Below are 25,777 nucleotides of genomic sequence, written 5' to 3' on the forward strand. Positions count from 1 at the left end.
ATCAATATGGAAGATTTACATTTTAAACACTAAAGAATTTAAGAGGAAGTTAATCCTACTTAGAAGAAAAAGGTTTGAGATGCATGTTCTCTGGCAAACACTCTCTAAGATTTTAAAAACACACTAAATACAAAAAAAACACTTAAGGAAATCTTTCTGTATATCTCATGTTATCCCTTTTCCACCAGGCACTAAAGGTGTTCCATCCATAGTTTGTTTTCAGCTCCTTATGGTAACAAAAGGATATGGAGAGCTTGTTTCAAAGAACTTTTCCAATTACTTATTACTGTTTCAGAGCAGGATAAAATAACCAGCTTTCTCCAGCATCAAGAACTGGATATAAACTTCCTAATGTTCTTATACTAGAAAAAATAATTGGAAGATGCTATACAGAAGTATAGTTGCAGTAAAGATACTAGGATTAACAGGCTGAGCAGTGGTTTTGCGGTGATATTGGTGCAGCTATAGCACAAATCCCTGTAGTTGGATCAATTTAAAGGTTTCAGTCTAAAAACTGTAAAACACTAGAAAATTCTTACTTAAAAGAAAAATGCTCATATAAAGAATTTTTAAAAAAGCTTTGATGGAGGGAGGGCTAGAGGACAGGTTAACTCATGTCAGAAGCCAAACCATCACTTTGGTCTGTACTGCAAGAACAGACTTTTTGCCTAGAGTTTTAAGCAGAACAGTAGTTTGAACAGTGACACATGTCAAATCCATCTTTCCCAATAACCATCTGCTCATATGTTACACTAAGGAGCTCACTACAACACAAAACAATAACTAGAAGTACAAAGAAATTCAGCCTCCATTGATATAAACCCTAGATTTAGAAAAGCACAATTGACTCCATTTTGTTTACAAAGCTTCATTTTAGATTCTCAAACCTGGCAAGCCTGACTTCAAAGCCACACAGAAGGGTGCCTGAGCTAACTTGATGTGACAACCCCAGAACAATCCCTTGCAGCACAGCAGTGCCATCCTTCTCAGGTATCGACCTCCCGGCAGCACAGATCCATATGGCAACCCACAGGGAAGCTTCCACTCAAGGGCAGAGGCTCAAGGCAATGGATTAGCTTCCTCCGGCTGGCCAAGTTTCTTACAGTACCTCCCTCCCCCCACCCTTGCCTAGAATAAAGGTGTTAATCTACTTCATACCACCTCCCCCGCAATTTGGGAGAGAAGAGGCATTGCCTTAATGTCTGACCAGCCTTACCACCAACTCTTTAAGCCTTTCATGCTGGTAGATAAGAGTCACTCCCCTCCATATTCCGCACATGACTGGTCCCACTGCACGCTTCCACATTTAAATGAATGCACTGACAAACGTGCCAGCAAAAACAGCTATAGGCTCAGCTAGGAAAGAATTGTTCATTTTCCAATAAAACCACTTAAAACAACTGACATGAACAGATCAAATTGTATTTTAACATGTTCACCTGGAAATTGACCTTAAATGGGAATGAGCACTCGGTGCTTTACTGTTACGCAAGTGCATTAGATTACACACACATACATACATATATACAATTACACATGTATAGATGTATTTTAAGAACATGACATTTTGAAAAAGCCATCTATCTTTCATCATAACAGATTTACGTTCAGTTTGTGACCCAGTCCTTGGAAAAAATTCTGAAAGAAGACAGCTAAGTGTGCACTTTCGTGAGGTAAAACAAGGCAGCAGGACAAGCTCCCCATATAGAAAGGCAGCACATCCTGCTTCCCCCCACCCCAATAATCCAACACCAACTTTGGCTTTCATATCATCCTGTGAATCAATTCAAACCTCTGAAAACTAGAAAAAAGTATCCCAGCAAGGAGAATAGCTTTCCACTGAGACAAGAAGGTTAGGGCTAGACCTGCTGGAAAGCAGTTCTGAAGAAAAGGATCTGGGGGTCTTGGTAGACAGTAAATTATCCATGAGCAAGCAATGTGCCCTTGTTGCCAAGAAGGCCAATGGAATTCTGGGCTGCATAGGGAACAGTGTGGCCAAGCACATCAAGGGAGGTCATTCTCCCCCTCTACTCTGCACTGGTGAGGCCACAGCTGCAATACTGTGTCTGGTTCTGGGCTCCCCAGTTCAAGAGACAGGTAACTACTGGAGAGAGTCCAGCACAGGGCAACAAAGGTGATGAAGGGATTGGAGCATCTCCCTTATGAGGAAAGGCTGAGAGAGCTGGGACTCTTTAGCCTGGAGAAGAGAAGGCTGAGGGGAGACCTTACTAACATTTACAAGTATCTAAAGGGTGGGCTGAAGGAGGATGGAGCCAGGCTCTTCTCAGTGGTTCCCAGTGACAGGACAAGGGGTAATGGGCACAAGCTGGAACATAGGAAGTTCTGATCAAATATGAGGAAAAAAAAAAACCAACTTATTTACGGTGAGGGTGACAGAGCACTGAACAGGCTGCCCAGGGAGGCTGTGGAGTCCCCTTCTCTGGAGACTTTCAAGACCCGCCTGAAAGCAGTCCTGAGTAATGTGCTCTAGGCAATCCTGCTTTAGCAGGGGAGTTGAACTAGATGATCTCTAGAGGTCCCTTCCAACTCAAACTCTGTGATTCCATGATTCCATGAAGAAAGAGGTCCTACAAGCAAGAGAATTGGGTCTTTCTGCTCTGTTCCCTGGCACCGTTGACAGTCCTTGTAGCACTGCAGTGACCCAGCCAAAAAGTAGTATCACAGAAAGGTTCCCCTTTCAGCTGTATCAGCTCACTGCTCAGGCACACAAGCACAAGCGTTCATATTAGGGACCAGCTTCGAAACACATGATCCAGGCCAGGACCAGCACAGGGAAGCAGGGGAAGCCTTCCACTCCTGCAGGACCTCACTAAGGAAAAAAAAACCAAAAAAAACCCACAAGCCTCTTTGCTGCCAGGGTTACTATTTCTTACAGAGGACTTAAACTCCTTTGAAAAGTGAGGTTGGGACTTTTCAGGAGTGACAGACTAGATCACACTTCAGTGGATCAAGAGGCTGAAATGTATCTCAACCCAGAGCATTTTTTTTTTTTTAAGTCTGAAAAGCAGTCTTTCCTCCAAAGCCGCAGGAAGAATTTAAATAAACATTTCTTCCTAAAAGCCTTCAACTTTGGTTAACCAGATACTCTCCAGCCAGTTGACTCATGGCTTGATTTCCTCTCTCATGCAACACCCTTCAAATTCCACCTTTTCCCCTTTACTCTCCACTACCCTTCCTCATTCATCCTCAACATCTCATGTCAGAGCTATCACTTTCAGAGCCTATAAGAAAGGGTTACTAGTGCAACAGTATGGATCAGTCTCACTAAAAAGTGTTACTACACCATATTACTTTACAAGCCCCATAGAGATCCAGTCTATGTTCCTCATATTGCAGCTTGTACTGGCATTTAATTCTCTGTTGACTGTTTTCAAACTTTAAAGCACTCAAGCCAGTTTCTTTTACTTTAGAGTTTGTTTTAAATTCATGCTGACATGCTGTCGCCTCCCTAGGACAGATTTATAGCTTCACAGCCCTATCGTCCCAAGAACAAGGAAAGCTCTGCTCCATGGAAACTTTCTTATGCAGCAGGCTCACTGTACCAACCTTTGAGTCAGGCACCTCTGCTTTTAACCATATCACATGCTCTTCTAGTTGTTGCTGATGCTGCTTAGGAAGCAGCTGTCTCGAGTTGTACCATCTTCCCATTCCTGCATATGCACTCACAGATTACCACCACATCAGCTTTATCACCGATCTGCTTGCTCACTACACTCCTTCTGTAGAGCAGTCCAGATTAAAAAGCCCACTAAACTAATAAGACAAACCAGTTCTTGAAAAGCATGGTTTATTTTACAGAATCTTTATACAAGCTGCCCAGTTAACACTTCCAAGACAGGCTCTTAACCTGGATGGGCTGTAACTAGACAAGGGCACAACTGCACAAACTAAGTTCAGTTGAGCTGCTTGTTCAAGTTACACAAGCATAGCTAGTACAACCCACCCTTCACCTGTACCGTCATAAAATAGTCATCTCACCACAATGGCAGGCACCTCCAACATAAAAGCCAGAAGAAAATGGGGAGGAATATGCAAAATAAACCCAGTAGGAAGTAAGCAGGCACAAAAGCATTCATGCAGAATTTTTTTTGTAGAATTCAGTAGTAGAGTGGTACTGAATGATGTTCTACTAGTTTTTACTCTAAGAGTCAGTCCCTTCTCTTAGATGATTTGTCTACACCAGTTAGATGATTAAGAGCCCTGGAGGTCAGAGCAGTAATTTAATTACTAACAGACAAGCCCTTGTCTAAGACATCCTGGAGAAGTTCAGGACACTGCACCCGTGAGGTTCTTTAAAACTAGTATAATCTCTTTCTTCTTGCTCATTTTGGGGACATGTTAAATGTTTCAGTATGGACACTGATGAAGAGCCTTATGGTCCAGTTTAAAACAAATCTTGGAAGAAGCTACAGTTTGCAGGATTCTGTCTTAAGATGGAGTTTTAAGTCTTAAGCTAGCCATCCACCTCCTAAATCTTGGTGTTTGCTGTTCTGTTTTGCAAGCTAAAGGGAGACATCAACAACAGTTTAACATCTATACTATCTAATACTTATCACTTCATTCCACAGGTGTGAAGACTTAAGGAGAGAAAAGTTAGCTGTTCCTGTCCCACTGAAGAAGCTTACTAAAGAGTTATAGCTATCTGACAGGCTAAAAACTATGGCTTATTCTCACTAACCAGTAAGGCAGAAAAATTGTCACATCACAGAAAGGTATCCAATTTTCAAAACAGCCAGTCCCCAAGACACACAAGCCCTACATCTAGTAACCTGCCCAGTGTACACAGAAATTTTGTGGTGCTGCAGGAAAGTGAGCTAGGAGATACTGAAGGAGTGGTCACTGCCAAAAGGAACGGAAGAAGAGATTTAACAGATTTTAGTTAGTAAGAAAGTTTAAGAGACCCACTCAAATCCTCATCTACTAGAAACAAGTGATGATGGGCAGACAACAAATTTGTTTGTTTTTTTTAATTATTGTTGTCCCACGTGTGCCAAGAAAGCACACCCAATTCAGAAAGTAAGTTTACTTCCTATAAATGGCATTCTACCAATGTTTACTCAAAAAATTTTATTAGTTAAATCACACAGAAGTGTTGAGTTCCAGAACATCCAGCTCAAACCCAGAGCATTTGAGGCTAGCAAAACAAGACAATAGTACTGTAGCTTCCCAAAATGCATTCCCCATCCAAAGTTGCTTTATACAGGCAAAACTACCACTAGTATCATGTAACACTTACTACTAGACATTGTTCAGCAGAACTAATTATCTACACATTAGGTTAGGTTAATTTCCTATGCAAGTTTCTTCTGTAGTTTGAAGCACTGTACTACCTTCCTTCCAGTCCTTGCCTGATATAAAACATAGCTGAGGTAGAAAGCAACAGCAGACAGTTATAGTAGGCATGTGTGTAAGCAAGAGTAATCCTTGCGCGGAGATAGCTCCAGATCCTTCACACAGGCAGGCTACAAGTTTCACACTAATCCAACAGCTGATTAGTATTTTATATTTGGTAGCAACACTGAAGACATAACCGGAGTCATAGGTAGTTACAGTGCTAGATGCTGTACAGGCAGAAAAGATAGCTGAAAATAAGTCTCAGTTGTAAAAACAAAAACCAGGCTTAGCACTGCTATACAAGATCAGAACTTTTTGCAAAATGCTTCGTGCTCAAGTGTGTTTGTACAGAGCTTCATATATATATTGTGATTTACATGACAGGATTATGCTTCAAGAATGCAAAATTCATATAACAACACTTTGTTTTCAGCTCCACAGTCACTTCTGTCAGGGATCTGAGAGAACAGAAGGGGTGAGAAGACTGACAGCAGAAGCAGAGAGCTTTTTGCCTTGACACCTTGCCCTGTAACAGACAAGCTGTGGGGGAAAAGTAGGGGGGAATAAAGTACTCAAGTTGGAAGTATCTTACTTGAATAGCCTGTCGTCCTTGCTGAGCATCTGCCAGGAGCTGAATGGTGAGAGTCCTGGAATCTTGGAGGGCATCTTGGAGGTAGATAAAGCTGTGACCCACATGTCGTCCCATGGTACATTCCCGACATATGGGGACAGAACAGGTATCACAGTAGAAATGCAGTACCTAGAAGAAAAAAAATAAATCTGTATCACTATCTAATGAAGTATCAAAGAGAAAATAGGGCCAGGATAAAAAAAAAATACAACAGCTCTACTACGAAGATGGTTAGAGGCAGCAGAAATAGGCAAAGACTTCACAATCGCTTCTCCACAGAGGAAGAGCTATCTCTCCCAGTAAGCTCCAAATCATACTCCTAACAGTTAGATGGAAGTGTCATTGTTTTCTTTGCAATACAATACTAGGAAGAGTGTCCACATCAGCTCCTCTTAAGAGCGGAAGCCATCTGCCAACACTTGCAGATTGGAGATGTCATCTATGGCAAGTTTCAGGTGAAGACTTTTCCTGCATACACAAACACCACATTCTCTTAAGTGGGTCATTTAATAATCACTGCACCAGAGAACTGCAGCACCAGCACACCCACCTCCCAGAAGGTGAAAATTAAGTATGCATGCCAGAGAACCAAGCTCTATGTTTTTCAAAATATGCAAATCCCTTATGTTCAGGGTAGTGACAACATTAGGCAAGACTCCCTTCTGCCACTCCTAACAGCTAGTGAGAGATGCTCGAGTTGTCCAAGAACAAGACTGGAACATTAACATGCCCATCAGAGCATTTGAATGCTACGGTGAACTGTGGGTAACTCCTAAAACCCCATTCTATTCACAAAGCACTTAAAAGCCCTATATTCCAATCACAATGAAAGTCTTACACCAAGATGTTAGCCTAGGAAGCGGGCCTATTCATCAGCCATAACTGTTCCCATTCCATCCAGTAGAGGGAAGCAGCACACAAATAGCATCTTTCATGGAAGTGTGTTTTCTAAGTCACAAGCAGAAATCAGCTGTTTTGTTTTCAAAGATGCAAGTGAAAAAGTACAACACTTCAACACATGAAAGTTCTGCATTTTAAGTCTTGCTCTTAACTGCATACACGATTTTTGCTAGAGTGTAATGTTAGAAAATCTAGATTACCATGGAAGAGTCAAAAATCCACTATACAACGGCAAACAGGGTTTCACGCTACAAACAATTCTTCCATCACCAGCTATTTGAAATCTACTTCACAGAAAGGAGCAAGAGCAAAACAAAGACTGGACAAGTGTTTGATATGCCTGTCTTCTCACAGCTGTCATCCAGCCACTCCCGATTCCAGCTAACAGTTCATGATATGGTGCATAACATCCCCCTTTCCCTTCTTCCTCAAAAGGAAGGGGGAGGACAGGACAGGTGATTCCCTCAGATTGCCTGTGCTGCATAAAGTGACATTTTAAGCTCCTAGAAGCGCAACAGCTGAAGTGGTATATGGATTAATTTCTCAAAGGGGTATGTGTGTGCACACATGTCAGATTTTACTAAAACACTTTTTTAAAAAAATAAGTTTTGCTGTAGGGAAACTGTTTTGCTTCTGTTCAAACACTAAATCCTCAAGTAGTGTCTCAAATCCTCTGTCTTTTGTAAGTAAAAAAAGCTGCCTTGGCTCCAAAATGCACTACTAACACTAAATCCTCAAGTAGTGTCTCAAATCCTCTGTCTTTTGTAAGTAAAAAAAGCTGCCTTGGCTCCAAAATGCACTACTCAAAATGCATCATCTTCCTCAACTAGAGGCTTCTCCTTGTCTTTACACTGCGGTTGTCTAAATCTGTATACAATGTTCACTTGCTCATGCAGTTCTGTAATTTTGCTGTTGAAATTACAGAGAATGTTTATTACATGTTGCTGAATGACTCCACTTGAGCAACTGAGAAGTTGAGAGAGAATGAAAACCAAGACAGGGTATCAAGTTAAGTCATATGAATCCGATATACTTTAAAAACATACAGCAGGGATTTGGGGCCTCAATCAAGCAGAGCAGCTGAAAGGAAAATGGTGACCATATGAACAGAAGTCCAGAAGCAAGTTAAATCTGTTATTAGTCCTCCAAGATAGTCAACACCAGAAGCAAATGCTCGGTAAAACACCACAGGTGCTCCCTGCTGCAAGGTAACAGCACCTAGTGGTAAAGAGTAACCCAGCCATTCAAACCAGAGAGAAGCAAAGTTTAAGCTGTTTGGTTGCCTCTTGGCACCCACCAAAACGTGGTGGAAAACATCACTCCTGAACTTAGAATTAAGAGAGACAAGAGCCATAATCTCATTTCAGAAATATGCAGGACATGGCAGGGGAAAGTCTTGGGTAAATACTACAGAGCCCTTGATAAAGCCTCATATTTGTTTCTTAGTCAACAAAATGGTGAAAGCCACCTTGATTTAAATCTGAGACAAAACACTTAACAGGCTTGGGAGAAAAGCAGCACACAGTGATGGACTGATCTCCATTACACTTATTTAAAACAGTTACCTTAAATACACAGAGGAGAAAGCACAAATGCATAACCCTACTGCTCTCAGTGGGGAAGGCAGCTAGCCACCACAAGAGAACTGGAAGAGTCAGCCAGCTTCAAGATGAACTAGGAACCCCCCACCATAAACTCCTTTCTGGACAAAAAGACTGTAACAGAAACCCCAAACTTGGCAAGAGGTACAAGAATGGCCATTCTCATCGTGTGGTCAACCTCACATACTCACTGACAGGAGCGCCCATCAGCTCTACCCAGCAGTGCGGCCACATTTCCAGAGTGTTAAACTGGGAAGTACCCAGCCGTACAGGGTGCAACAGTGAGGGGTTGAGCCAGCCAGGCTAATGGAGCTTGGAGCACTGAATCCAGCTTGCCTGCAACCACAACCAGGCATTTATTGTTAAACTCAAGCCTGCTCACATCCCAGTCCCTAAGGTCACGGCCACAAAGGTCACGTACTGCTGGATTAAGTTTCTATGCCTGTTTCTAAATAGAAGGGGGGAAAAATAAGCCAAATCCACCAATGCAAAAAATTCATACCAACAACCTGAGTAGCACAATACACAAGTGTGTCCTCAATTCAGATTTGATGTACTTGCGTACCTAAAAGGTTGGCAGAGCCTCCCTTCTTCCAATTTCAGCAGTGTGAAGAGGCCACCTCACATTTCAGTTGCACTGTTAATATAGCAACATACTGCTCCTTCTATGATTATATAGCAAATAAGGCTGGTCTTGAAACGTCGATGGGCAGGGGTAGTAGGAAGGTAGGCAATAGTAATATTATGTCTTCCATAAGAGGTCACCTTATGACACTCAGCTTAAAAAAAACCCACACAAATAAAAAAAGCTAAAACCAAAACACAGTATTTAAGAGGAAAGTCTTAGAACTGCCCCCCTCCACCTTATCTGAAGAGGTAGAGATGATACAGTCAAAAAGATCCAGCAAGCTGTAAATCATTGTCCTGTTAATTTCACTATTTTCCCAAATGTATGAAAAATTGTTTTATAAGTAAAAACCTTCAAGCATGCCGTTTTTTCCACAAACCACTGTTCTGATTGGCAACAAGGAAAGAGAGAAATGAGAAAAACAGAGACAGATTTCTCCTTTAAAAGAAATTCGGAATTCTGTAAATTGCATTTAATGAATTGCTCCTTTCTGTAATAATTGTTAAGTAATTTAAAAATACAATTGTTTGTGTTGGAAGACAAAAACTGGTGCACTTCCAACACCCATTTTGGTAACTAATTAGTAAGGGAAAAAAGATTCATAAGCAAGTTTAGTAGATACTTTTAGTAGATTGTTTTTTTCAAAACGAAGAACTGCTTCACTACGTTAATTAGTATTTTAGCATTTCCACCAAAATTAAATGAAAGGAGAAGTCAGAAGCAAGAGCGGAATAGTTTTAGAGATAGTTAGAAGTGATTTATTTTAGAATAAATCAGCTATGGGTTGATTATTTCCCAAACAGGAAATATTTCCTGAATTGGTGGCATACAATTTTAGACACAAAACAATAAAGGGAGCCTACTTCAATTTAAACAGAATCAGTGAACCATATTACAGGGCTATTCATCTTTTACAGCCACAGCAGCCCAAGAAATACAACAGCAAGGCCATAAATGTGATTGCTTCAGGAAAGGCTGTACAGTGCACCGTAAAAACATTTTACAACAGCAGGAATTCCTGGGTGTCGCTCTCCCCATTTTTTGGTCCATCTGCTTTCAAAGGGGGCAGGGGGATGGGCGGAGATGTTGTTAAACGTCCCCTGGGACTGCACAGCAATCAATCATCATCTGATGAATGGCCACTAAAGTTAAACCCTGACCCCACTCCACAATTCCCACACCAGCACTCCTCTCCTTACTGCTGACCAGCTTCCAGCATGCCCCCCCACCTTCCAGCCCTCACCAAAATTTCCCAAATACCAAGCCCAGACAAAAGCAATGGAATGTAGTAGACACCACGACAGGGGAAAACTCAGTAGAAACAGCAGTTGAGGCGGCTTACACTTAACCTGTGTTTAAATAAACGTTCCTTCAGCAATACTCACAGTGCCCTTCTCCTCCCAAGCTTGCAAACACTTGATTTTTTTCTCATTTCAGAGCACATTTAAGAGCATATATGCATGCAGTTGTCAACAAAGCACGTGGGATCTAACCATGTTTAAGCATGTTTTCTGTTGTGACATTTCAGTGGCTTGCAATGATTTTACTTAAGCCTATAGTGTTAAGAATTTGTACAAGGCAGCAACACATAAGGTCACATTATTTTAAAATATAAGCCTGATGCTCTGAAAGCTACCCTGTAATCTTAACCAACACTAAAAAAAAAATAATCTACAGACAAAACAGTAGGCTCTTGGTTTCTGCTTTTGGAAAAGTTTCAGTATGGCATTTCTAAGTTAACTTAGTTTATGACCAAAAAAATCATACTTACCATAGTCAGTCTAAAGTTTTCCATTACTAAAGCTGTTTTATTATCTAGTTCCCTTGACAATAACCCAAACACCACTGGCTTTGTTAGGTAGTGTGTAAAGCTTAGATGACTATGACTTTAGTATAAACTAATTTTCCAGTGAATTTTGTCCTCCTCCCTCAGCACTGTGTTTTGGTTTGGTCCCCTCCCTCCCCCCTGAACTGGAGAAGCAGCTGCTTCCCTGCATCACACATGCAGCAATTATTTTTTTTTATTTTTTTTTAAACAGCATATAAACAAACCACCCAAGATGACTGGTTCAGAGTTTGGTGCAGATAATTGTTGCAAGTTTAAGTGGAAAGATGTAATATTTTTACTCTGTAGGAAGCTGGTCCATGGTTTCCATTTTAATAGCAATTTGTAACAATTAACTTGCTTCACACCATAATCAGAGTTTTAGGAAGTTAACTTCTGCACTGATATAACTCTTGAAATGTAAATACAAAATATAAAGATTAAAGATATGAGCAAGCCATGTGATACACATCAGAACTATGGGATATTTCCTGGTATACCTCAAACATTTCACTTTCAGAGATACTTAAAAACTTCTTGTTTCTGTGTACCAATTAATGATCAAATTACTCTTAGAATCTCTATTTTTGACTTAATGTGTAGAAGAGACTGAGTTAACACCGATTTTCCTCGCTGCATCCAGTGGTAATGGGAAATGGTACACCAATTCCAGAAGGTCTCCGTAAGTTAAAGAGTTAACTCTCAAATTCAAGTCAATATTCTAATAATAAAATTTCTACAAGAATATTGGCACCTTGAAGCACTACAGCCCATACTACACGGGGCATGCAGTATGCACAGAAAGTTGTACCAAGTGGGATTAATGAAACCAGTTTGCTATTTATTACCTTCCTTTGCCACTTGGATGAACAGAGATGGGTTTTGGTCCATTTATAAGTTCATGAAGTGTGAGAGGATTGTTCAGCCCTTCTGTTAAGTTCAGCTTGATTTCCTTACCCCACATGGAATAATAAAAGCTCAGCTAACAGATGACTAAGACACATGCAAGTCTGTTTGTAGGAAACAAAGCTGTAATTCCACATGCATTTTGCCTAGCACTCATGTTAATACGCTTCCTTCCCCTAGACGCTCCAGTGGGTTCTGTTCCTTGCTCCAGTTTCTCAGCCACACGGGTATCTCTTGGCCCAGCACATGAGGGGGAAGGAAGCTCACTTATAAAAACCCCAATTTAACCAGCACTGCTCCTAATGTGAGCCACACACAGTGCAAGGCTGTCATTTCGCTCCACAATTAAACTGACAGCCACTCTAAGAGGAAGCCCTATACCTCCTGCCTTCCTCCTCCCTTCACTGCTCCTCCAGTCTCAGTGAAGAGATTTGGGGATCTTTACAAACAGAAAAATTAATTTTAGAAAACAATTTATTCAATCAGCTGACCCTGAGATCAGAATAGCAGCATGGCCAGCACAAGCAGGGAAGAACCCACAACTAAGGGCATGGAGACATCTGATGACAACTATCTATTAAATATCAGCTGAGCTACAGTGCTAAGCCACATGGTTCAGTTCTGGTGCTTAGCCAACCTCACAGCTGGAAATCAGTATAAATCTCCTCGGTAGCATTCAACTCAAGTTCTAACTGGAAGAACAGTATCTAACTGGAGTTGGGTCTGAGAAGCTAAACAGGCTGTTAAACCAAACAGAACCAAACCAAACCAACCATACTCTTAAAATTCTTGATGTTTATCTTCTTCAATTCTCCTGTGATGTCATGAAGCCAGTAAGAACAGCTACGTATTTTAGAGCAGTGACATGAAAACATTGAGTCAGTAAAATCATCTAAGTTAAAAACAAAGGTTTTTTGGAAGACACATAGTTCCATCAACCAAGTTTAGAACACCCAGTGAGTATTAACAGTCAACTGGGAATGGTGCAGAGACCATTTTAAGTTGCCCTTGTCAATACAAACAGCATTTGCAAATTTAAAAGGACTTGGGTTAGAAGTGACAATCAAGATCCACTTCGCTCTGAAGGACACATCACCACTGTAATGGTGCCACTAGAGACTGCAAACTGGGGCCAGGAGACATGAAGTCACACCTTTGACAAAGCTGGTTTAAGGATCTGTTGGCTCCAGCATACTATAAAATTGCATCCTCCGTGTTTTGAGTTAAAAATCTTAAAGTAAAGCTACATTTGATGACTGCAGCTCCTGGTTACAGCCACTCACCTGAAGCCCCGGAACTGCAGCAATCCCAAGCATTTCTCACAGCAGCACTTCTGGCAGCCGCAGCACCCTCCTGTTCATCCATTCTAAATACGGAGGGAGCACTACACCACTCACCTGGAACTTGCCCGGCATTTGGAGATTAACATCTCATCAGCTAGCTTTCTAAAAGCTCTTGGGTGCAAGATAACTTGGCCAGCTGATCTAATGTACTACCTCAGAGATTTCCCTTATTGAGGAGCTGGAAAGAACAGCTCACATCCACCCCACCACTCCAATTCTTCCTAAATAGGGATAAGCCAGGCTTAATAGTCTTCTAATGTTAATACTGCGGTGGCACAGGTATAATTATCTCACAGTGGGCTATCATTTAATTAGTGCATAACAGTACATCTACATTATGCAGTTTTCTTTTAAAGAAATTGCTTGTTTTAAGAAAATCTGCATTTCTTTTGTTTTAAGAATCACAGCATTTGCTTTTGGCACTAAAGCAGGTAAAATAGCCAGCCTATATAGAAAGATGTAATAGTATCAGTAGCTAGTAGATTACTTAGCCAGTGGTAAGTCAGCTCTTTTACAGATTTCAATAGGGGAGACCAGCCTGTGCTTCAACATGCAACTCATTAGCTGTTTAAATGCAGCTTCTGTGCCAAATCTACATGACACGAGTAGCAGCAGGGTGGTCTTGGCACAGGGGACAGTGGGAGGATCTAAATATTCAACAGCTCAAGTAAGCAAGCTAATAGCCTGCTGTGTAAGCAGACGTTAGACTGGGTCAGGACCCAGTTCCACTTTCAAACCCATCTGTCCGAGTCACTGCTGTAAGTCCCTAAAAATCCTTCACCAAGCCTCCCAAACTCTTCAGCTCTGAAAAGTTCAAGTGTCTTATAGTTCTCAGCCAAAGCTTAGCCATGATTTCATTGATGCTGTAAATCATAATGGGTTGACAACTGCTTTTCTATTGCACATGACATAGAGAACCAATAAACTTCAACATCTTTACAAACTCCTCACATAATGCATTTTCCCTTTTCCTGCACAGCTCAGCATTAAAGCTTTTGAAATTTTTTCTTTCTATGCACAGGAAGGGTTAGGATAGGAGTCTGGGTACACCCAAGGCTCCTGCTCTGTGACTAACATCAGCATAGACCTCGCCTCTCAAAATCTATATTCCTCAACGCCGTGCTGTTCCTACAGCACTGCAGAGAACACTACCTCCATTCAGGTCCTTAGCAACTGTTGACCTTCGTGTGGAAGGCTCATGGCAAGGATGCTATTATATGCCTTGCAAACAAATAGCTAGAAAATGGTTTTGTCTCTTAGTATACCAGAAACAAACCTTATGCTGTTTGATTTGATAGGGGTAAGGGAATGGGAAGAGAAACTAATGCTAAAGTTCCCGGATTTCACTCAAGGGCCAGCTAGCCCTCATGCCGAAGACAAGCCAATTGTGAAACAACATCCTGATCCCAGCACAAACAGGTCTCTTGTAGGATTCATTTTCTTATAGAGACAGTCTGTAGTCAAATCACCACTACCTAAGAAAGTTTACTTTGGTGCAACAGATTCCCATTAATGTTTTTAGAGGGCTCCTCTGGGGGGGGTCAGAAAGCCTATCAGGCTAGACATCCTAAATTCATAGCACCCAATTGTTAGGGAAAAACAGAGTAGGAGGAGAAAGAACACATTTATCCAGAGAAACTGTGGCTTTACCTATTTTAACACTGTGATAGGTTCTACCTTGGTTTTTTGTTTCGTGTGCAGTTTTTGGGTTAGTGGGCTTTTGTAGGTTTCTTTTTCTTCTTTTGTTTTAAGCAATACTAGAAATCTTGGTTAAAAAAATATTCTTTGGAACATGAGTTTGTGCTTATTCTTTCACATAGAGTAATGCTTCAGTTACGTCATCTAGTACGTACTTGTTGCAAAATAAAAGATTGAAAGCGCACATTTAGACTCCCACAGTTTAACCACCATGTGAATTTAACCCGTAAGTCAAACAGCAGTTAGCTAGAGAATACTAGCAAACTAAGCAATTGTGAATTTGGAGTCCACTTTGCAGCTTTATTATCTGGTTGTTCCCCCTTGCTTGTGTGGCCTTCCTGCCAGTAATACGGGAAAAGCACAAGAACCCAGAGTCAAAACAACAAGGAGAGAACAGCGCTTAAAAGAAATGTTTCAGATAAAGCCATTTTTATATGGAAGTACCATGAATATAAAGTCAGAAGTATGATGTAGCTCAACATTTTTAATTTCTATCTTCAAGCGCGTACTCTATTTGTGCAAAGTTTGTCTCTGTACTGATTATTCGTTTAAAATAATTTTAGTATTATTACATAATCTCTACTGAATTAAAAAACTCTCTCTATACTTTTTAAAACGGAAAATTTGTGTTAGGATGAAAGAAAAAATACCAACTTTTAGCCTAGCAAATCTCAAAGCCCTTTTAACAAAGAGGGTTGTTAACATACATTTAGCATACATACATGAAGCAATTCAGATTTCTAACCACCACTACTAGACTAACTCCAGTTTGTGTAATAGCCTGGTAGGCAAATCAGTACACATACTTGTACAAGACACTGTCCCCATCACACCCCCTCCCCCATTTCCAATATCAGCACCTCAACAGAGATTTACCTAGTATTATGCAAGCTAGTATCACTACAGAGACAGCAATTACTGAAGGGATTAAGCTACTTGAAATGACTCCTTGTGGTAAGACTTACTCTTGCATATGCGAAAAAATTAAATACCACTATCAGTTTAAATTTAGAAACAGAACCATAGTGATCCTATCGCAGTTTAAACTACATGGAGTAAAAACAAAGAACGGTAATATAAATTTATGCATTAGGGCATATGCTGATCACCTGGGATATTATAGGAAAGAATTCCTCCTTCCTCACACATTTTCTCAGTGGGAAACTGCCCAGTCAGCCAAGTGTGTGAGGCAGACAGGGGAGCAGAAAGAAAGCATCATCCTTCTCCCACCACCACCCCAGCATTAGGCACTGGCTGCTACTGTAGCCTGGACATCTGATGGCAACAGTAGTTCTGCTGTTCCTCCCACTTCTGCCTTTCACCTCTCTTCAGAGGAAAGCTGTAACAAGAACAGCCATGGTACTGAACACACACACACCCGCCCCCCAGCAGGAGCTGTTAATTCTTTTTCCTCCTTTAATTGTGAAACAATCCATGCCTATTAAACAAGTCCAGTTACCACCAGTGCCATATGCACATCAAACTCAGGACAAAGTGAATATGACCAACTATAGCCTTTTATTAGGAAATACAGGCAAGACGGTTGTCTGGGAAAACTGACATATAAACCCATTCCAAGTGTTTTATACTGCAATGTTTTTAGTTACTGCTTATGTGGAACAGGTTTTGTAAAAAGCACAAAGGCAGCACTGAATTGGCCCACTCTGTTGCCTTCCCTGCTCCTCTTGCCTTACATACTCCATCCCAAACACTATTTTAAAAACAAATATATACCCACATACCAAGTCTTATAGAATAAGGTCTTAGAAGGAACTTCACTGAATCCCAAAAATGACCAAAATGAACATTTGGAAGGTATCTTCTCAAAAACCATTCAAGCTCTCCCTATATACCATCATCCTCTCAAACGCTCACCCACTAAAAATATGCAAGTGTAAAATTTTTACTAGCTTAAGTACACATGTTTCAGAGCAGGAAGAAAAATTACAGCATGTTGAGGTTTCGGTTGGGATCCCTCATAAATGAGGAATCTTAATTAAGCAAAAACAAATTTGGATTGCATTGAAAGAAAAAAAATTGTTTGCTCCAGATCCAGGCAGTAGTTTCTAGAAGAGTATTATACATACACTGTATCAGGGTTCCTCAGCCAATACCAAATTGTACCAATTACGTCAAAAATAATCATTATCTGCTCCCAGCATAGGACTCAGCACATACACCAGACTATCTCATGCAAAGAAACAATGTTGTTCTTGAGGATCAAAGCTTTGCTGCTTGTAGTAGAATGCCAGACTAAATTTGTCAGATTAATACGCTTCTTACAATTCCTCTTAATTTTAAGGAGGATTACACAACCATGTTTTATGAAAGACTCCTCATGAAAGTGTTATCCTATGGGTGCTAGTGCACTATTACTTCCAACTGAACTCTAGTATTTAATGTTTGTTTTGGAAGACCTAGCTGTCTTAACAGCCTCAGGGCATTTCAATAATCATATAACAAACATTACTGCAGGTTACTCTTTAATCCCTTGCGAGTAAATGAGTAAATTCTTGTCCATCTATCATATAATGACACAGCTCTGCAGTTAGTGCCAAAAAGGTGCTGTAAATCATAAAAGAAAAATATCTAAGAAACAGATCTGTTTGGGGAATTCAAAAGTGTTTACTCAGAATCATTTTTTCTCCATCACTACAGAACAGCAAGAACAACAGATAAACCTTTGTCTACAAGCCATTAACACAAAATTAGAGACATTTTTATTTCTATCTAAAGACTTAAGACAAGTTCTGATGGACAATTTAAGTACATCTTCATACATCTCTAGCTGTCTGCCTCTCTGGCAGAGCAGAAGGCAAGACTTCAGAAGTATCTGAACTCTAAATTAATTGCTTACCTGCCCCACACTTAATTCCAAATTGGTGAAATACAGGTACAAGCAAGTTTAAAGGCTATGCTTTCCCATCCGGACAAAGTGGTGGGTTGTTTTTTTCTTTTTAACCACACACACCCCCCAAAAAAAGAAAACACACACCTTTCTGTGTTTCTGACACAGATTTAAGTGCTGCACGGTGTCCTACTATAACAGACCTTTTGCTCATGGAGAGGATTTAAGATTGCAGATTACTGCTGCTTCAAACTGCAGGACAGATTTGAGGCGCTTTGACAATGAATAAGAAATACTTTGTGTTGCACTTTGTCATTTTGCCCTAGACACCACTATTGAGTAGTAGGTTCAGTTTTGCGAGAATGAGGACAACCTTCCATCCCAGTCAAGGTTTAAGTTCTGTTTGATACACACATTCTATGTTTAACCCATTCCAGGGGGGTCCCATGGGTCAAGTATATAATGTATGTATTCATACCGCCACCAAATAAATTCTGTTGTAGGGCAATTATAGTTTTGGTCTAACCAAACTACAGTGGGGTGGTGCCACCTTGTCATGGTTCCGTGATATATTTCAAGGACCTTTTAAGAATTTGAAAGCATTTTGAACTTTTAAAATGCTTAAATACTCTGAATCCTTCCTTGAAAGCACCAGCCTTTTTTCAGTATCTGCATCAACCATTCCACGTAACACTAGCTTTTGGATTGCTTCCCTACCGTGCAGGCAAAGTTAGTCTTACCCTAAAATTTAACGGTAGCCTTGTTTGAGCTTTAAATCAGGATAAACGTAAATATAGAAGGCTTGCTCAATCATCAGTGAAGGGAAGAAAAGCTATCCAGGCTGAACTAGAGGGGAAAGAGTCAGATCTGACTCACTTCAAAGGAAGAAGGGATGGCTAAGAAGGTTAAATCCTTGCCCAATTCTTGCAGAGAAAAACAGACACTACTCTTACTACAAAAAATGCTATTTTACTATATAATCTATACTGTCTTGTTACATACAATACAATTCCAAGAAAGAGACCATTCTCTTACAGTGAAAGCGTATGACAAGTGCACCACAAACATCTATATTAGAAATATGCTATTTCTCACAAGCACTCACAGGAGTTTGACTACAGTTTAGGTACACCAATTCACCAAAAGGCTGGGCTTACACAAAGTACAGTCTCTCCATTCGTCCCTCCCTGCCCCCAAGGGAGGAAGCTGGTAGGCAAGGCAGAAGAAATTTTATTATCTCTGCACAATCAGCAGGAAGTTTTTATGAACACTCTTGTGTACACACAAGTCTTACATGTTAAGCCATGATCATCATTTTTTTTATGTATTGCCAAACTAGTCCTACATGTCCCCTACCTGCTACGAAGAAAGTCTGAAGAGGTCATAGATTAGATTCATTCTCTCTAAAAAAGAAAAAGACTTTCTGCAATCCAGGCAAAGAACAAAACATGTTTAACCAGATTTCCAAGCCCAAGACAATTAAACTATTGAGCCAAGTCTGCTTGGTTAAACTTTCAAGGAAAGTGTTTTACCAGCCGGCCTACAGAATATTCTTCTATGTGGTGTCTTCTAGCACAGGAACTCCTGAAGACAATATGCTGAATTAAATAAGAGGAAGGCCAGGCTTTTGAACAGTGCTGTTACACAATTCTTTCAGCAACTGTGTGCTCAGTGCTGAGCACTCTGCTGTCATTCCAACTAAGTCAGTAGGTTAATTTATTCTAAGACACAAATGGCTTACCAGGACAGCATAATATGCATGCGATCAAAAATGCAGGGAAGATTTAAAACTCTGTAGGTTAACAAAATAAGGATTTCAGGAAAAGCTGCCATCTTTACCTTTGTCCTCTACCAAAAGGTTAACTCGCTGCACCCCACATACCACCTTTGCTATCAAAGTAATGGAGCAGCTTTAAGAGCCACACACAGGCAAGAACCTCTGGTAGCTTACTACCAAGAGAGACCTACTGCATCAGGAACATCGCTTCCTGTAACTCTGCTTTTAAGTAATAACCAGACCCACTGATTCACTTAAGATTTAATGAGATTACAGCTTGAGGTGATTTGACTGAAGACCATAAAAGTTTTAGGAGCCCATCTGTTCTGCAAAAACTAACCTCTCGCACACAAGCCCGGGTATGAGCTGACCTTTGAGAGCAGCAGGGTAGTTCAGGCAGGAATCAAGATTGGTACTTGTGATGGGCAGACAGACCAGATAAAACAAGAGAGTTGCACTTTCAGGCGAAGAGGAGTTTCCATATGCATCAGTACTCAAGGGGAATCTTTCCAAACAATCGTCAGTCTTTCCATTAAGAAAAGGCTACCCACTTTAGGGTGCTTTCCCCACCATTATCACATCATTAATAGCAAATTCAAACTGTACCGGCAACGACTGCAAAAGTTACCAGTATGGCAAAAGTCGAATGCAGTATTCACCTTGTATATACATCAAACACACACGACAGAGTACTCCTGATTAAAAGTTGCAGTGCTAAAAAAAAAGGAACTTCCTAATCACACTAAAAGCTAAGTCACCACACCTTTCCATCTCACTTTACACTTCTATTTCCCCACAACAGCAAACACACTCATTTTTCAAGAGCCAACTGGTTATTTATGTTTCCCAGCATCGGATCAAACAGTGACTTTTCTTCCAATAAAAAAAAAAAAATACTGATTTGGAGAAGTTGAGGGCAGACGGAGAAAGAGCTACTGTTTTTACTCTGTTACTTTTTACAAGTCTGTAAAGGAACAGCATTTCAGCAAGGCTGCCATTAAAATACATTTAAAAAGTCTAGATGTAAATGCTAGACAAATATTCACATTTTGCTATTCTAAACCTGACCTTGTTAGCTGTAGAAGAGTCAGTCTCACTGGACAGCTGTATTTTGCAGCATAAAAAAAGGTAGATGCTGTTATTTTTCCTTCCCCTTGTAGGCTGAGATGTTTTGTTGTTTTGTTCTCACTTCAGTAACAGGCCTCAATATGCAAGTTACATCTGGAAACAGACAAAAGCCAACTGCCCAGCAGTATTGGAAAATTAAAACATTGGGTCAGACTCAAACGGACTAGGAAGCCAAAGGTCAAAGCAGCATTAAATCATTAGTTTCCCAGCTGCCACCAAGGCATGGAGTTGACCTTTGATTTTGTAAGAAGTGGTCCAAGCAATTTTCTGGTGGCAATATGGGCAATCTGGCACAGTGGAATATTATCCTTGAAAAGGGTTGGTGGGAGGGAAGGAGGAGTTTAAGATCTTACAGGCGAAGATTAAACTAACTCTTTAATCTCTCCAGACCAAATTTGCACTGTGAAGCTGCAAGTGCAAATAAAAATATAAAATTATCTAACTTTAAAGCAAAGACTCAAGCATTTGAATCATTCAAGTAGCTTTTAGTCATCTATAGCAGGGAGAACAAGTAGATTTTAAGACCATAATGAATGCACCTCAGAGAATACTAGAATATTGTCTTTCGTTCCTGGAATGATTTAAAGTTTTCAGAAGTTACAGTTGAAATCCATTTACATAGTTACTTATTTTTAAAACAATACATCCGAGATAGAGATCATGCTTCTTCAGACTGAGGAACTAGAACACTGCATTTAATCTATTTGTATCCCCATTAATGTTTTGTTTATTTGTTTTTAACATAGCTGAGGTAGCAAAGACAGAAAGCAAAGGCCAGTTTCTTTTGCCTGTCTCTAGCCTCCATGATCTTAAATTTATCTGCTACTGCCCTCTGGTAATACTTCTCCTGACTGGTCCTTATAAACTGCCCACGCTGAATGTCTGCATTGTACATGCAGAGTTCTTGTCTGGCTGCTTCCAAGTTCCTAGAAAGGGATTGGTTTTACTGCAGCTTGGCAGAGAGCAGCACAGGTATCAAAGGGGTTTCTGACACAGCCAAGGTTCATTTGAAGAGGACGTTTGATCCTCCATTAGCAGGTGAGCACATGCACACACAGGCAAAACCAGTTGGTGTACAATCAGCTGCTAAGAAATTTCTATGTGTATTTTTTGAGCAATTTCAATCAATTTCGCTACTCTAAAAGGGTCACCCAGCCCACACTTTGTTGTAAGGGCTATAAAAAAATTAAAAGTTGTTGCTTTCCTTTGTGATTTAGGGAGCAGCAAGTTGTCCAAACAGAACATAAGAGAGCCCCCTCCCGATCTTATGCCCCAGTGTTCAAGGATTAGTCACTACCAGCTTCCTCAGTTCCTTAGTGAGAAACTAAGAGTCACAGCAGCAACTTCAGGCACAGACCAAGTCATATATCCACAACCCCTAATGGCAGAAGGGAGAGAAGTAGCATTCTCAGAAAATTGCAGTTAGGCATTAACAGCTTGAGTCAAAATACATCCCTGTGCTGCTAGCCACCCAGGTGTGTTGCATTTTTTCTTTAAATACAATCAGTATTTTCACTGGCAAGGTGAAAAGCACACCACCCTTAGCAAATATCTAAGTGAATAAGGATGGGCAGAACAACATCTCCTCCCACACCCTTTCTTTCTAGGAAAGGTTCAAGATCACACAGCCAATATAAACATAACACATTCTGAACGTACAGACTGTTATATACAGATCACAGAGCTAACCACAGGAAGCAAGACTTCTCTCTCTAAAGAGCCTAGTGTTATAATGCTCAAACCAGTGGAAGAGTATTTAAGTCTGCTTTAGTAACAAATGCTACCAAAACAGAACATTAAAAGACCATACTGGTAATTTCTTAGAGGAAGTAACTTCAGTGTTCACCCAGTTAGCAAATTAAGATAAAGAGATGAGCAGTTGGTCTTAATCCTTTCTGCTGGTACCATTGAAGGAACAAAACAAGACACCAGAAACCTTCTATTACATAGACTCTGAAGACACATAGTTCCTCATCAAGACCTTTCAGAGAAAAAAAAAAAAAACAACACCTAGTTTTTGCTTGGTTAGCATTCTAGCTTAATCACATTAGCACAAGCTCACATTCACTGAGACACCATGGAAGCGTTACCCCCACTTCATACAGCTTGCACATGCCCACTGCTGTTTTCCTAGGTAGAGGATAGGTTCTACCACTGCAAATTTCCCTCTAAGAGAGAAAGACTAAAGCTTGCATCAGGTCTTCAAGCTACAACTTGAGTTAACTCAGTTAACAGTTGCAGTTGTTGCTGCACTACCTTCCATGGTCCTGAGAGAGGTGCAAGATGTGCAAAGCTAGAAAGAGGCCTTATTGAAAAAAAAAAACTAAATAGCTATTCACCACATTTCTGTTTAAAAGCTCATTCTCATAAGCAGGCCCATCACCAAATGTTGGTTTAGGAGTGGATGATAAGGCTATTTCTGTAATTGGTATTCCGGAATTGGTTACTACGCTGTGATGTGGCTTCTACCACAAAAACTTATGAAATACAGCTACTCGGATACCCTCTTTTCTCCCAAAAAGATAGTTCCGAATGCTGGACCAGCATTACAGGTAGTCATTTGCTCTTAAAGCAGAATACGGAATGGGAGCGAAACAAGATGCAAACCATCCAGGTGACTGACTAGCCCTGATCTTGCTTCAGCCCTATTCTTACTGCCACATGGAACTGAGTATAAGCTTGGAACTGCTCACATGAGACCTCCATTCTCATCTCTGTAAATGGACTAGAGAATCACTAATGTAATGATTTTTGCAGGCATCCAGTCTCAATGATGACAACAATCCTATGTATGCCCACACAGCTGAAGTTTTAAAAATAAGCCAACAGGCCATTTTTTTTTATTGAATAGGGTAATAACTGCCAATACAGTCCATCAAGGTAACACATGAAAAGGGCAGAGTGCTACACAACTATCCCCGTCCACACCTCAACTGAAGGGGCCCATTTGATACCACCTAATGACAGTAAGGAACCTTGTAGCCTTCTAGAAAGAAGGTTGGGGAGAAGGAAGACAAACTTTTGGGGGTTAGACCAGAGGCAACCAAGAGGCAGTTCTGTGACTGCATGCATGTTCCTCCTCATCTTTGCTACTGTGCCTCTTATCAGTAGAGCCAGATGCTAGGGGAGCTGGTGGAGAGCCCAACAGCCAGCAGCAGAAGCCAGGGACAACAGACTGGATGTTCGGGTGTGGTGGCCAACAGCAGCTAAAAACGACTTAATGCAGAATCTTGGGCATGGCTGAAAGCACCTCCACCCCACACACACACTTCACAGTACCTTCTGAGAGAAGCAGAAAAGATATATGGCTCCCTTCACCTAGCCCTAGACCTCCTATGCATAGTGCCAGAATTACCAGACTGAACCCTCCTTCAACGCAGGTGGTTTGTTTTACTTTGTCTATTACCAAGCAGACAACAGGCCCACTTCCATCTCCACAGAGGTGTTCTTGTGAAAGGCCCTCTTGCCTCTAAATCCTTTGTGATGCATACAAAGGTACAAAAAGGTGTTTTTTGTGATGTGGTCTTTTTGCTTGGTCCTAACATGCTGCTCTGGGAAGTGAGAAGACATCAATAGCCACCGTAGTTTTCTTACACGGAGGATGGTCCCATAACCCTACCTCGGGGCAGGAAACAAAATGGAATTTGGAGATTCTTCCAAAACGATTAGTTAACAAAAGCTAATAACTCCCACAGCTTCAAGAACAAAGGGCTATTGTGTCTCAATCTCAGACTCCATGGGCTTAGCAGATGGGCTTTCTAGTCAGCTCTCTCACTCCATGGGACAATGAGTTTCACTAGAGGCAGAGCTTCTAATCTGTTTGCTTTTTCCTAGGAGAACCATATCCAGTTTTACTTTCTAGCTCATGGTCTACTTCAGCTTTTTTGTTTCTGCTATTCAGAAATGTGTGTTAAGGTCTGCACTTTGTCAGTCATGGAGCTATGGAACCATTCCAAGCCTAAACTGGGGTGCAAAGATGAATCCCCAGGTAACCCAGAGTAGCACGAAGTACTCCTGGGAACAGTCATAGGCATCTAGCACTCATCTGATCTGAGCAAGACCATGAACCTAGAACAGCTTAAGAGCTAGCATCACTCTGTTCAGACATAACAAGGCAGGCTAAATGACTTATTTCCAGGAGGTAAGTCCTACTGCTGGTGTCTTCCCTGCTTGGAGAAAACCAAGAGTGGAAGACTACCACTGACATGCAGCCTCACTGAAAGAGGTTCTATGAGAAGAGGAAACAGACCTTTGCGTTTATGCCATTGGCTTTCTTCAGCTCATATCTCCCCCTTGGAGCTACCATTAACACTTCAGAAAATGACACGCAAGTTACAGCAGCCTTCTCAAAAGTCAGATCATGCCTGGACACAGTGGGTCAGAACAACCAGCTCCAAGGCAGAAGTGAAATTTGAAGTCTAGAGACCAGCTCCCACAAAGTTTGGTTCAGCTACCAGCCACAGGCAGTAGTGGAATACAGGGACCTGTGGGTGATTTGAACAGAGCAAGTATTCCTTTCTTTTACTGATATAATCTGGGACTGGCTGGCAGCAGACCCTTGTACCTTAAAGTCAACAGCTCCCTTAAAGGCATAACAAAGATGTTGTCAGTAATGATAAACACAGAGTGTTCTTTTTCTCTATTAGGAGTATTACACCCTGTATAATCTCATAAATACCTTCCTCTGCTGGCATAAAAAAAAAATAGAGCAAAATTAAGAGCCACATGTATTATTCTTGACACTGCCTTACCTATTATCAAAATACTACAGATCAAGAAGATTAGAGTGCTCCAATCTGGTAGATCAGTAGCTGAAAGCCTCAACTAGGTAAAGCTTTAAATGTGACCTTTATAAGCAAAGCTGATCTTGCAGGAAGTTGCATACTCAAAAAAAGTAATTCCAGTGAAACAGAGGCACTCAAGATGCTTGAGATCTGGAGCTAATACATACCAGGAAGGGATTTCTTTTCTTGGGAGAAGGGAGGAGTCAAGAAGGAAAAAAGGAAAAATGCTTACTAAGAATGTTAACAGCAGACATTATATCTAATTTCTTTGCATTCCTCCTCCCCCCCTTTTCCTCCCATTTTTAAAAAACAGGAGCAAACTTGTGAGTTAAGGATTCTGATCAATGCAACAT

At 40.8% G+C, this 25,777-nt stretch overlaps 1 protein-coding gene across 1 annotated transcript in view; it reads right to left on the reverse strand.

The window, feature by feature from the left end:
- Window positions 1-25,777, reverse strand: part of TRIM71 (tripartite motif containing 71) — a 56,747-nt gene that overhangs the window by 8,377 nt on the left and 22,593 nt on the right. Inside the window, exon 2 of the mRNA XM_063325254.1 lies at window positions 5,948-6,115. Coding sequence (XP_063181324.1) covers window positions 5,948-6,115 — 168 coding nt within the window. The remainder of the gene's footprint in view (window positions 1-5,947; window positions 6,116-25,777) is intronic.

This window comes from Chroicocephalus ridibundus, chromosome 2 (assembly GCF_963924245.1).
Source record: "Chroicocephalus ridibundus chromosome 2, bChrRid1.1, whole genome shotgun sequence".
NCBI lineage: Eukaryota > Metazoa > Chordata > Aves > Charadriiformes > Laridae > Chroicocephalus > Chroicocephalus ridibundus.